This window comes from Trachemys scripta, chromosome 15 (genome assembly GCF_013100865.1).
Source record: "Trachemys scripta elegans isolate TJP31775 chromosome 15, CAS_Tse_1.0, whole genome shotgun sequence".
In the NCBI taxonomy this organism is placed as follows: domain Eukaryota; kingdom Metazoa; phylum Chordata; order Testudines; family Emydidae; genus Trachemys; species Trachemys scripta.
Genome location: NC_048312.1, coordinates 19,555,054 through 19,569,292, shown reverse-complemented (window position 1 = coordinate 19,569,292; position 14,239 = coordinate 19,555,054). Strand labels below are relative to the sequence as shown.

Below are 14,239 nucleotides of genomic sequence, written 5' to 3'. Positions count from 1 at the left end.
CCCAGCCTTCTGCCCTGACCCCTGAACCCCCCCACACCCGCAGCCTTCTGCCCTGCACCCCCATACCCGCCAGCCTTCTGCCCTGACCCCTGAATGCCCCCACACCTCTGGCCTTCTGCCTTGAACCCCCCACATCCCCACTGCCCTCTGCCCTGACCCCTGAACCCCCCCCAGGTCTGGGGTCCCGGCTGCCGGCTCCTTGCCAGCTGGCATCCCGGCCACAGGCCTAGGTGAACAGAACCCCAGGCTAGAAGTGGGCTGAGCAGGCTGGCGGTGTAAGATTAGCATTTTAATTTAATTTTAAATGAAGCTTCTTAAACATTTTGAAAACCTTGTTTACTTTACATACAACAATAGTTTAGTTATATAATATAGACTTATAGAGAGAGACCTTCTAAAAAACGTTAACATGTATTACCGGCACGCGAAACCTTAAATTAAAGTGAATAAATGAAGACTCGGCACACCACTTCTGAAAGGTTACCTACCCCTGATTTAGAGGGATGAGACCAAAAAGCCATTTGGAATTCAAAATGAATCTCAGGTGGATGTAGTGGGGCAGCTACCCCACTCCCTGAGAGTATGGGCTGCGGCAGGCCAGTGGGCCTGCGCAGACGCACAGCCAATGGGAAAAGGGCTTACTGGGAGTCAATCAGGGCCCAGGTTGGAGACAGCCAATCAGGGTCAGGCTCAGCCCTATAAAAAGGCTGCTCAGGGAGAGAGCAGTCTGTCCTAGGTCTTTGACAGGGGAAGGTCTGTCTCTAGAGCAGGGAGACTAGTACCATGGACAGCACAGTGCTGGCCAGGCTCGGGGAGCAAAAGGGAGCTCTAGCCTGAGGCCTGCCAGGCTGCAGGCCCTGAAGGGAAGGGCCTAGCGGGTGCAAGGGGCCATAGGGGAAGCGGCCCAGGGAAGTGGGCAGATGGAGGGGAGAGAAGGAGGCCAGCGAGGCTGCCACCAGAGGGTCCCTGAGCCAGGACCCAGAGTAGAGGGTGGGCCTGGGTCCTCCCCACCTTGCAGTACACCCAGCCATTGGCCGTAGGGAGTGGCCATTATAGACCACTCCAGATCCTTGACAGGAGGGATTAGACTTTGGGATGTGTGGTTGACCATGGTGGCTGGACATAGAGACTGCTGATTGACTCCCTCCTTCTTCCCTCCCACCCCTGGAAGGGTGTGTGGAAGGACTAAGGGGCACTGCCAGAGGGCAGTGGTCCTGAAGAGGATGCCGCAAGTTGGTGAACGACATGGGTCCAGAAGCCAACTGAGGGCAAGACAACGGGCGGGATACCACCGAGAGGGGACGCTCCACTGGACTGAGCTAATTCCCGGAGTAACCAGTAGGAGGCACTGCGGTGGTGAGTTCCACCCTTGTTACATTGGAAGATTTGAGATTTTGGGGCCTGGTTTCAGCTCATTTCAAGTTCTCCATTTCTAGGAGACTAGAGTAGTATCTGAGGTTATCTGTGACAGCTACATGGGGACACAGAGGGATGGTAATGTGGTCTTCCCCTTCTGCCCCCTACCCAAACATTAAAACAAAAGGCATTCTTGAGTTTTCATTGAAAACACTTCATTTTTTGGGTTTAAAAATCTCTCTGCAGAGTTTGCAACCCCAAAATTAGTCATGCTAACACATGAAAGCCAGAATGTGAAGAGACTAGTATTTCACTCCGCTGGGCAACAAAAATAGACAAGACAAACCAACAGCACAAGTGTCAATAAGTATGTTACAAACATTATCTCAGGAGATAATCAATTTTATAATGGAAAAGTAAAGTAGATTCACACCAGCCAATTAAAAGGAGACTCCTGCAATACAAAAACAGGTACTTCATTCTTAAGGATACATACAATGGTATGAATGTGTTTAGGGATACAGAGGAAGTCCTCGCTCTAATATCTAGACATGTTTTCTTTCTCAGTTGAGACTGTATGCTCAGCACTTGAAGGAAAAAACAAACAAAAAAACACCCACAATTCTGACCCCCAGACTTTTCCCTGTGGAATTCCCAGTCTGAGGAAGGGAAACCATGCATTTCTCAATCAGTTTAAAACATAGGTAGTTTTTCCACAGTGCTGAGCGTCTCCAGTTACTCACCCTAGAATAAGTTTTAGTAACTTAGGACCTTTCAGCTAGTCTACTGATTTCCATTTATTTCTGCCAGAGGACCAGTAATCAGAGCAGGGTTGAAATTCTTTGTTCAAAATATTTTTCATTTCCACAGGAAGTGTTGCTTCAACTCTTTCAGTTTTATCCAAAAAGTTTTAAAGACCAACTGAGAACTCTTATATGAGGTATTTTTGCAGGACCTGAAAGCCATGTGTCAGCCCACTCTCCCAGCAACCCAACTTGCTTTGTCTGAAGTCTGGTTGGCAACTGGAATCAGTAGGACCAACACTCACCTGCATGAGCTCCACAATGGCCACCAGGTCTGCCAGGGAGATCTCATTGCCCACAATGAAGGGCTTGTCCTGCAGGAACTTCTCCTCAAACTGCTTCAGAGCAGAATTCAGTTCCTCGACAGCCTCCTCTAGCTTATCTTGAGAAAATGGCTGTCCTACAGCAAGAGGCACCAGTACCTACCAGGGAGAGGAAAATGCAGCTCTTACATGTTACCTGCCAATTTTTAGTCCATCCACCATGCAGCCATGGCACCCTGAACCACTCTAAGTATCCCTCATGAGTTTTATTATGGAGTGGGCTTAGTTAACGGATACTGGAAACCCCCTCTACCAGGCTAGCTAGCATTACAACCCGTTGCATCATACTCCTCCAAACCAGGCAGTCTTGTTCAGATTCTCCTCTTTGGAGACATTTGCCTTTAAAAAACATTTCACACCAGCTGTGATTGCAGCCCCTTGTTTCAAGAAGAGAGGGCTTGTCTCTGTAGACACAAGCATCAGTTATGTCTAGTCAGTCAGAAAGCAGGAGGAAAGTGGTCAGTGTGTGGCACCATCTCACCCTTGCCATGCTGCATCAGTTACATGTATTTACTACTCTGGACTGAGTACAGTAGAGACAATGTTCCCGCAGATTCAATCTTGGGAAGAATTAGGACTAGAATGTAAAGGAATCTTTCAGCAGGAGTAAGTGGGGTCATTAAAATCCATCAGGCAGGGTGCTGGCTCACCAGGGACGCCATTGCAACTCAAGTTCCAGTTTGATTTCCAAATATCAGCTGGCCTGGGTCTTTGGCTAGTGAGGCACAACATCCAGAAACAGTCCCAGTCATCCATACAAGAAACTCCAAGCAAACAGCATGTCTGGCATTTTCTAACTTTTGAGTGCTGGACTTCACAACCTCAGTGCTCTTTTAATGTGGTTTTGGGATGTAATAGAGATCTACAGCACACTAGCAAGGTACCAGCTCAGCAAGATAGGTCATTCCGAGTATGCCCCTCCCCACCCAATCCCTTGCCCCACACATACTTTATAGGAAATAGGGATGCTAGGGAGAGGGGAGGTTGAATGCATTGTATGTGCTACAGCACTAGCAGGTGCTAGCAGTCAGTTCTCATGTTAACTAATATCTTTACCTTGGTTATGAAAATTTTGCACCCTTTCTCCCGAATGGTAGTGTGCTGCCAGGACAAGTACTCGTCAACCCGGGCCCGTTTCTGCAGGTCTGAAGGGTACCAGTGATCAGGAGTGTTGAATTTTCGGCTCAGATAGAGAAGGATCGCAATGCTGCCCAGGTAGTAACAGGGAACAATGGGCAGGTGAATTAAGAGGAGTTGGAAGTTGTCTCCTCCCCCCCCCCCCCCCACAATTCCCCAGAATACTCTTACTACCAATAGCTAGGTCAGTGAGTTAATATTGACAGACCCAAGAATCTCCCCTTAGTCCCTAATAACCAGTCATGTTCTGTAACATGAGAGTTACAACTCGGACTTCTCTTCCTGCCCCCCCCCTCCCGCTCTAGAAATGCATATACCATAGCAACATCTACTAGCACTGCTTGAAGTCTTGGGTATTTTTCACAAACGAAATGGTGAGAAAGTGAACATTTTTGGGGGGTTTTTTTTAATTAAAGTTTTGCTTTTCAAGATGAATTCATTTTGAGTTGTTTCGGTGAAATGAATGTTTTAGTTTTGAAAAAAGCATTTGGAGTTTCTGCATTCCAATTCCAGCCACTTTCCTGCGGGGGGAAGGGGAGAGAGAGAAAGTGGGGGAAAAAAAAATCCACTCTCTTTTGCTTCCCCACCTTCCTCCAGAAAAAGTGAGAAGAAGTGGATTTCCCCTTGTCCTTCCTCCATGCACACTTTTTTTTAAACTGCCCTGTGATACTTTATCTAGCTTGTGGGGCGGTGGCCGGGGGCGGGGAGGGAAGGAGATCAGCCATCCAACCCCACTACCGCCTGTATTTCCAGTTGCAACTTGAACCACTAGAATAATTTATACCATTTACACTGGCCCATATACCCATGATGGGAAAGCTTTGCATTACCAGACCTGTAGACATCCTCAAGCTAGCCCCTCCTCCACATACAGTCAGCAACTCACCAGGTCCATGGAACTTTGCAAGTACTGAACCTACAGGCAGCTTAGCTGCCACATCACCTGATGCAAGTGGCTGGGCTGGGCCAATGTTTATCCTCATCTCCTGGTCTTCAAAGATGGATACACAATTGTAGCAAGGCATAAAGGACAGAAGGAACAGGGAAATATAGGACTGGAAGATGCATAGATGAGTGGGGCTGATAAATAGGGAGAGAAGAGAAAGGACATGAATGCAGAAAAGACACAAACAACAATGTATAAGAGACAGATAAGCCAAGGCATGGAGAGAGAAGAGATGAGCAAGTAATAAGGTGGAACTCTGAGCAGGGGACATAGCAGGCAGATGTTAAATGTTGTGGTGATAGTGTATCAGAGGGCTACATTTGTTTAAGCCTTACCTCTCTGCTAAGGTGAAGGCTCCATCCTTTAACGCTGGTACTTTCTTCAGCACATTCACCTTGCCAAACTCTTCACTAAGGTGATGTCCTAAAAAGATTTAGGAGGAGATTAAGGAGGTGGTGGCATGCAAGGAAGATTCAGTAACTAGAGGGAAACAACCCAGCAAAGTTTAAATTTAGCACCCAAATCAAGCTACAGTCTTCACCCTTTAGTGAGTATCAGCAGAGTCCATGGGAATATTTGACCAGGACATCCTAACTTTGACCACATAAGGAAATGTCCTGTTTATTTTCCTAAAAGAGCAAGTGGGCATCAGAGCTCCATAACAGATATAGCTTTATCCTGATGCTATCTTCCCTGTTCATCAGCTCAGCATTCCTGTCTCCCTCCTGTTCATTGTCTGCATGTTCAGTGTTCTGACACTTGTTAATAGGCTTGTAAGGCTCAATTTATGCTGGTAATCTTGTCAGCTCACGTCTGCTTCATAGACCTTGTTTTAACATCAGATTGCTGCTGCTAGAGTGTCCCAAGACCCCTATCAGGATCCCTGTGCGAGGCACTTTACATAGGCAGAGTGAGAGCCCCAGAGGGCCTGCAGTCTAATTTTAAGATGAGAAATAACAAATGGGTGGAACTGTAAGAGGGAAGCAGGACAAGGGTAACAATGATAAAGTGACAGTTCCATGGGCATAACTGGAGCCAGTGGCGTAGCCAGGTGGAGGGAAGAGGGAGAGCTGGGGGGGGGGGGGCAGTGCCACCTGCTGCGGCGCTTTTACTGACTGGGCAGCGCTCCGGGTCTTTGGTGGCACCTCATCGGCGGGACCTTCACTCGCTCTGCAGGTCTTCAGCGGCATTTCAGTGATGAAGTTTCAGTGCCAGTGAAGGTCCCGAAGCGAGTGAAGGTCCCGCTGCCGAAGTCCCAGAGGTGAGTAAAATTAAAAAGGTGCCACTTGTGCTCGGTGGGGGAGCGACCGCTCCCCCCCCTCACCCACCCAGCTACGCTACTGACTGGAGCATAGCTCAATTCAGATGCAGTTAGCTTTTCCGGCCCTGTTAGAGTGAGACAGGATTTCAATCATGCTTTTGAAACATGAAAATGCAATATTTTGTAACTGAGTGCTGTGACACTTTTACCAAACCCCTCAAAGCCACTGTTGGAGTTCAGAGTATTTTTGGTCAGTTATATGCATTATAGTTTGTACTCAGACATCCGTTGCTTTCGATTATCAAATGGAATGGCCACCATTAGTTTATTGCAGGAATAACTTGCATCAGGACAGGGAGGGGAGAGAAAGGCATGCTGTCAGGTCTGAGGGAGTTAATAGACATAGGCATGGGTTTGCATTCTCATGACAATTCTTCAGAGCTCCAATACAAGATAGAAGGAAAGGAATGAGCTTTATAGCCTGAAAGGAAAAATATTTAGTTTACCTTAAGTCTGAGTGTTCACATCAGGGCCCAATCCTGAGAACCCTTCCATGCACAAGTAGTGCTTGCTTACCTAGTTAGACTCACTTGAGTGGATGACTTGTGCGTTTGCAAGATTGGGCCCTTTGTTTTCAAGCTCCTCTAACCAACTTGCACAAGTAAACCTCAGAGAGCTAAATGATGCAACTCTCAAGTCTTTTGTACTAACATTCTGGCACCTGATCCCCAGATAATGCAGAACCTTCTGGGAATTGGTTTAGTTTTCTGATACTTGAATAGTCACAAAGGAGGCTTGCCATCTTTACACCGTGAAGTGGTTCTATTTGGAACACAGCCTCATTCGGCAACCTTCCAAAAAGGATACTAAGATTTTTCCACGTTTCTCTCTCTGCTCACTGCTGTGCTCTAGAAATGCCTGGAGGATTCCAGGCCTAGACTTCACTCAGGCCACACAAGCCTTTCTGTTCTGTCCAGTCTTCATCCTTTGCATCTGTTTCCCTGAAGCCCACAATGTTAGAGAAGTAAGAATGCTTCAGAGGACTAGTTCCAGCCAGCCTCCAGACCTATGGAAATTCACTTCCAAAGCAGCACTTCTGAAATGCCAACCATCCTTAGGCTTCAGAATGTGGCTTCCAATGGTTACTGAACTCTGCTTTGCAATTTGTGGTTTTGCTGTCATCACACAGATTAAATGGGTCTGTTTTTAGTTCGATGGGTGGGATTTATGCATGCAGCGCCAACACTTAATAGCAGACTGGCTTTTATTTTCTTTTAAAATACAGCTTAGCCTGTATATTGTGTTTTTTAGCCAGGGTTTGGTCTTTACATATTAAGCAGCATCGGTTGTGATGAGCTAACATGTAATTGCCACTTTATGAAAGAGCTCTGAGGCATGGGTGTAGTTTTGGGGCAGAGTGTTGCGCCGCCCCCCCCCCCCCCAACTGCAAGCCTTGGGCAAGCGTGGAATCCCCCCTCCCAGATGGCCCCATTGGCCTGCTGGAGCTGCCCACCCCCAAATATAGAAGTCAAACTACACCTATGCTCTGAGGCCTTATTTAAGGTATCACCTAACAATGGTGACTCTTCCAGGGAAGCAGAGCATCCACCTGGGCTGAACTTTGTGCCCTCCTCATGGTGCCTCCCATGCTCAGCAACTTTGTCAGGATTTGAGAGTGGAGCTTGAAGCAAGAGTGCAGATCTGGACTGAAGATTTTAGCACACCCTTCACCTGCTGTCCCATATCCAGCATAGGGGCCCACGGTGTGTCTGTATAAAAGGCTATAATAACCCTGATTTTGCACCATGAATCCATGCCTATGTCCACACTGATAGCACTTAGGACCAGAGCATAACCAAATGTATTTAACTTACAAGGATTTCCATAGGAATCCAGGAGGTTAGTGCAGTCAGAGATACAATGCACTTTAGAATCCCTGTAAGGGGAGCGAATGTAGCAATGCTTCTCTGCTGTATTCATAAGCAACGTGTAGGCTTTGGCAAAGCCTAGCGCTGCTACTGTGTAGCATAGAGCATTTGGAGCTTGCGATTTTGTTGAAATCTCCTTCAGTCAGTCCAATGACAATGGAGTCAGTTTCTCAGCCTTTTCAGTAAGTTCATTGGCTTCTCTCCCCCTGCCCCATATTTAGTGGCTCATGGTGGTCAGTACTGAAAAGGCAAGAAGCCCAAACCTGTTTGTTTAATAAGATAAATATTCTTTTAAACTGACAACGCTTCCTTCCACACGGTACCTTGAATATTCTTATTCATCTCCCCCTACCAAAGTCTCTAGAAAGGCGAATGTCAAGCAAGAGCAAGGCAGAGAGAGAGGAGAGAATATGTATCCGAACTCCTCATTATTAGTAGGCTTTATTGCAAACTGAGGCTTCTCCACTGAATGAATGGAAGCAAGCAGGAGACTTCTTGGGGAGAGCACCTGTGCTGTGAAACACTAGAGTTTGCCATAGGCCTAAAGGGGATTCACTTAACCTTTCATTGAAGCAGTTAGATGAAAGCTGGTGGATTTACTGCTGCCAGGCTGCACTGGGTTATATCAGTGAGCACTGGGAAAGGAAAGAGTAACTGCAGAGTGTCTGCTCAAGAAACTGCATTTCTCCTTCCTGCTGTTACTGGAAGAGGGACCTAAAGCAAGAGCTGCAGTGTGTTGCAACAGCAACCCAAGTGAATCTTTAACATGCCTATGACTGCAGTCTCAAGGTCACCCCAGCATACAAAGCCTAAATCTGACATTATGCCTTATTGGCAGCAACGGGAATGAGAGGAGTAGCTCATATGTTAGTAATTACAGACAGTTTCTCTTTTCTGGTTTATTCCAGCCAGGTTTAAACTACATTTTATGTCATCAGCTGGATGGCAAGGGAGCCTCCCTGCTGTGTCCGCTCACGTTCCCCTCACCAATAGGGCTGCAGCAGGAGCCAGGGAGGGGTAAAATCTCTGCGTAATGTAGAGCAGGAACCAGCACGGGGTCCGAGACACAGCACACAGCAGCTGCTGCAAGGTCAGCATAGACCCATTAAGGCCACATAACTTTGACAGATTCTTGTGTGTGTGTCATAGCTCAGCAAGATCCCAGATGGGGCTGCCTGAACTCAGCCAAAATGGGCATTTCCTAGGCACAGTAAAACCCCGGGAGTCCTGTTTGCAGAGAAGAGTATCCGATTACATGTCCTCACCTAGTTCACACTTCTCCTGGTGAACTATCGCCTTTGGTACCAAAGACATTTAGCAGGCACCGCTTTGACTTCAGGACAGCAGATCTGGCATCCTCTCCAGAACCAGCTGGGGCAGCTCCGGCTACCAGCATGACAACATAGATACTGCCTGGGAGGCAGCTTGTCAAACATGAGCAACTAAATGAGACTCATAAAACCCCCACTGGCGTGTTTATGCCACCCCTCCCCCCACATGCTATTTTGTTGCTTCAGACTAGCAGTGCATCCCCCACCATCACAGAAAGCATCTTGTGCTCCATAGTAGCAGGGTATGGAAGTACCTCCAGAACTTTAGAGGATGTAGCTGGGAGTACTTGGATTACTTTAGACTAGGGTGACCAGATGTCCAGATTTTATAGGGACAGTCCTGATATTTGAAGCTTTTTCCTATATAGGCTCCTATTACCCCCCACCCCCATCCCGATTTTTCACACTTGCTGTCTGGTCACCCTACTTTAGACTCTGACACAGAGCAGAGCTTCCAGCCCCTGCCTCCAGCTAGGAAGGGACTTGTCCTAGAGTGAGCATTTTGTATGTAGTTAGGTGTGCTCGGAGAATGCCCACAGGATCAGCCCCAATAGGCAGGGCAATGCCAGCTTTCACCTGGCATGAGAGAGGCACTCAGGCACCTGCCTGAGGCATCAGTACGTATATCCAGAGGCAGAAACGTAAGGATCTAGGAAACTTTTACAGTAAAAATTTAGGCACTGAGGGATTTGAGACACCTCTAGAATGAGGTAGCAGCTGAGGGGTTTTGGTGCCTAAACTTTGACCTTAGGTGCCTCAGAAGTGGCAGTTCGGTGCCTAAGTGTGTGAGGCATAGAGGCTGAGGACGCTATGAAAGACCAGTCACAGCAGCAGGCTGGGCAAGTGCTTTCACTTAAACAGGGACGAATGGAGAGCTCTCCTTAGCAGGGCCAACATTCTGGTTAACGCCGCTTAACTGAGAGAGGAGTTGCTGTTCTTTGTAGAGGGAATATCCATTGGGGATGAATGGAGCAATTAAGTACATATTAATAAATGAAGGACGAGGGAGAGGAGAGAAAACACAAGTCATAGTGAAAAATCTAAAATCCCTGCTCCCCTTTCAAAGTTTGAAGGCTTTTGAAAGGTAAGCCTGCAAAGGAGGTTTTTTAAAAAAAGTTGTGCCTTGTTTGTTCTGTATGGTGGATAACAACCCACAAAGGCTCTTTCCTTCCCTTCATTGTTTGCAACATTGTCTCCTGTTTGTTTGTTTTTAAATTCGTAAAGCATCATGAGCGCAAGGCTAGATGACCTCCTGGAAGACTCAAGAGGATGTTTGTTATGAACTTGAGCTGAAGGGCCCAGGGCATTAAGTTTTTAACAAAAAGAGTCAATTTATCCAGAGTGTTAGTCATTGACATTAGATAGGTATTAACAAGAGACAGACATCAACCAATAGCCAAATGTAAAGCAGTTTGATGAAAACCCCTTCCTTTCTCAATCACTCAGTTTTCACTCTTGTGGTGACTGGAGAGCTAGTGCAGCGTGACATCACAAGCCTTACATCTACTCTACAAAAGATTCCTCGTTGCTGACAAGGGATGTTGGCAACATGCACACTTGAACTGGTAAGCAACATGGCTGTTCTTGTAGTTGAACTGAGGACTAAACATGTTCAGCACCATGTCAGAAGTGATTGTTAAACCCTGCAGCACCAGGTCACCCACCAATCCCTCCATGGTCAGTAGTGGGAAATTTTCAGTGTCAGCAAGGCTACCGAGTTTTGTAGGAAAGGCAAATTAAAACAAAACAAAGAAAAAGTAGAGAAGAGAAAGAGAAATCCCACCTTTCAGGCTCTTTCTACAGTCCCCCTCACCCCCACTCTCTTTAGTAGCTCCAGAATATACTCCCATGGAAGTTCTTCACTGAAGAGTGGTTTTAGAGAGTGGCCTTTCTCAGCTCTCCATATCTACTGTCTGCATATGTTCAGAGAGTCACAGCTGCTGACTTTAGTGACAAAAATAAGTCCCTAGGTTTTGACTCCAGCTCCCCTATAGCTCCAACACAACTAGAAGGGAGTTCACACATTCCTTAGAGTGCTTATCAGAATTGTCTACCAAGCTCCAGTCAATTACACCAGCGTAAGCATGTTGAAAGGAAGGGGGAGCACACGTGTAACTAACTTGGCTTGCAGACCTCCTATTACAGCTCAGTTCTCTCTTTCCCCCCCACTCCAGGGTTTAGGAAAACAAACCAAACTAACCCCAAAGCCCTGCCTGAGTTTGTAGGCCGAGCATATTTTATTTGAGGCAAGTTCCCTTCCCCAAAGGTCACTTTCCAGACTAGAACCACAGTTTAGAGTGGGGGCAGGCAACGGTCTCTGCTGCAAGAGCTAGAAGTTTGCCATGATCACCTAATCATGGGAGTTTTTTTAATTTCATGGGCCATCCGCATACTCCCCCTTATGACAGGCAGCATTTCCATCCTACAAGAATAGGGGTACATTTGAGCAGAAGGCATAAACATCCCCTTAAAAAAAAAAAGTAAGAAGTTGGAGGGGAGCATGTGACATAGCTGGCTTTTACCCAGTGAGATAACTGGGTAGGGAGTAAAGAGGGAGTAAAGGCCATAACAGTTGTTTGGTGGAACAAACTTTCTCTTGACTGCAATGGGAGAAATCTGCAGGTGGGGATGGGGCAAGAAAGGCCATGATTCGAGAGCACAGTAGGCCAGACAGCCCCAGCAGATATTGAGATAGATAAGAATATTTATAGGTTACTCATTACTACAGCATTTAAACAGCAATTAGTCTTAGTCTCTCTAGTACCCATTTTATGGACGGTGCAAGAATCTGCTTCAGGGTCATAAGAGGGAGACAAAACTCAAGACTTTTTTAGTGTTTAAAGATGACACATTAGAGCCAAGGTTTAGATCCAGATCAGCAAGTCTGAATTACAGGGAGCTGGAGACCACTCAGCATAGGCAGGACTTTTCAGAAAGCATTTCTGCTCAGTGCTTTGGTGTAGTCATGTCATCATACAGGAGAAACATACTTAGTGGAGTATGGAAACAGCAGGACTACTGCTAGTAGGAGCCTGCACATGTGACCGTGAGAGCATGCCCCTGGCCCCATTCCTTCACTTAACAATGCTCATTAACTAGTAATATGCTTAACTGTTGAGAATCAGAGACTGGGTATAACCTTGCACCTCCTAAATGTGAGCCTGACAGTTAAAAACAGCCAAGACTCCACCCCACCAAATGTGCAACTGTTACAACAGTGCCCCAAAGTACAACAACAGAAAAAAGCTTAAGGAGCTGGGGCTACATTTCTTTCATGTGTCTAGTTTCCTAAATAAGATTTCCACTCTCAACTAGAGGTCAGCAATGAACAAGGCAAAATCCCTGTTTGGGGGGACAGAGCTACATTAGGGTTTATAGCAAGGGAGGTGCCTGGGAATCAGTTACACCTGAGAAGTGGAACATGCTGCACAGTGCCCAGCGCAGATCAGTTCTCCTAAGAGCGAATGTTCTCCCTTAAGAAGTTATTGTCAGGCCCCCCTAGCAAAGTAAAGGGATAACACACGCACAGTCCATTCGCACAGGTAAATGTGCCTTTCACTCACCTTTTAGCAGCTCCACATCCTTAAACTCAAATGGGATGTTATTTTTTTTGGCAAATATAAAGAGGGCTCGGCAGGGCTGGGAGCGGAGATCCAGAAAAAGCTCTACCACCATTCTGGTAGCTGGGATTCAGTGGGAGAGAGAAGCCCTACAGCCTAGAGAAGAAGAGCCTCTCACAGCAACTCAGCCTGCAGCAGGTGGCCTAGAGGCAGGACTGAGAATAACTTCTGCATACCTCTGTTAAGAGCCCTTAGTAAGCAACTCAGCCAGTGCGGCTAGTTACTTTGGCCCAATCAGGAGAGACTGCAGGGCTCATTTGGCTGGAAACACTCCAATGCTAATTCCCTAGCCATGGGAACAAAGGTTGAGGGATGGGGGAGGCAAAAAGTAGATAAAGACTGACCTGGATTTATGAAAGGCCAGGCCATTCCTCTTGTCCTTTTATTAATTTAAACCGGCTCAGTTAACAAAACGGTGGATCTGCAGTAAAGCTATCATGACTGCTGAGTCCATTCTGACCTCAGCCCATCAGTACTGAGACCGTCAGCAGTTCATGGCAGGGACCATGGGCCGCAGTCTCAAAGGCAGCTAGGTGATGTAGGTGCCTAAATCCTATTTTCAGAAGTGACTTAGACACTTACGAGCCTAAGTCTCATTCAGAGTCAACTCTGATTTGCAAATTGGACTTAGAGCCCGTTTGAAAATTTGCCATATTGTCTTGGGCCTAGCACGATCAGTGTTTTATAGGATGAGCCCAGTTAATGGGAGAAAACCTTTTAAAACACTGATCCCAGCTTGTATCGTCGCTGGAAGGATAGCAAGAGAATTTATATCCTGCTGCTGCACACACAATGTAATCCTACACTGAGTTCCACTGAGTTCGTTGCATGATGGGGGTCTAAATGCTTAACTGCTTTAGTGAAGGAATCTGTCCACACTGAATGAGGCTGAAAAACTTCTACATGACACTGACCTCTGTAATGTGCTTGGAGATCCAAGGATGAAAAGTGCTATGTGAAAGCTAGGTATTATCACTTTTTTCTATATAGGTTTTTATCCACTAATCAGTTGTATTATGTGGCAGATTTTAAGTGCTAGATTGTAGGTATAAAAGTGTAACAATCACTCCTGCACAGAACCCTGTTAGGAAATATTCTGGTTTACAGGTATGGAAACTGGGTTAGTTTATCTAAGCTGCTGCCAACCACAAATTATCTTGAGGATTCTACCTTGAGCAGGCCAGTGTGGTAGAAAATTGAAGTGAATTTCACAACATTTTCTCTCACCTCTCATAATGCCCAGTGCCATGTTAACAGACTTGAGCTCAACCCCACCGCTTACATGGAGCTTATTGCAGAATTGGGTCCTTAGGCAGAACTTGACAGAAGTTCATTAATTCAAGTACAATGCACATTGGCTAAGGAAGGTATCACAACTTTATTCCACCTGGGCCTGTTTCATTGAGTTACTTCACCCCCCACCCATTTTCTCTTTGATTTATTTTAGCATTATAATTTTTTCTCATTGAAGTGGATAATATAGGGCCTGTGCTGGCACATGCGATTGCTTTCCAAGTACAACAAGGTACGTTTC

The 14,239-nt window shown here is 46.4% G+C and overlaps 1 protein-coding gene across 2 annotated transcripts in view; it reads right to left on the bottom strand.

Annotated features, from left to right (window-relative positions):
• LOC117888270 (glutathione S-transferase theta-1-like) overlaps nucleotides 1-12,882 on the bottom strand; it is a 16,525-nt gene extending 3,643 nt beyond the window's left edge. Inside the window, exons 1-4 of one of the 2 annotated variants that reach the window (XM_034791523.1) lie at nucleotides 12,649-12,882; nucleotides 4,901-4,988; nucleotides 3,539-3,689; nucleotides 2,405-2,581 (exon numbers count right to left, since the gene is read on the bottom strand). In XM_034791523.1, coding sequence (XP_034647414.1) covers nucleotides 2,405-2,581; nucleotides 3,539-3,689; nucleotides 4,901-4,988; nucleotides 12,649-12,760 — 528 coding nt within the window. In that variant the 5' untranslated portion in view covers nucleotides 12,761-12,882. The remainder of the gene's footprint in view (nucleotides 1-2,404; nucleotides 2,582-3,538; nucleotides 3,690-4,900; nucleotides 4,989-12,648) is intronic. The other variant, XM_034791522.1, reaches the window with a different exon arrangement.
• Nucleotides 12,883-14,239: the final 1,357 nt, after the last annotated feature.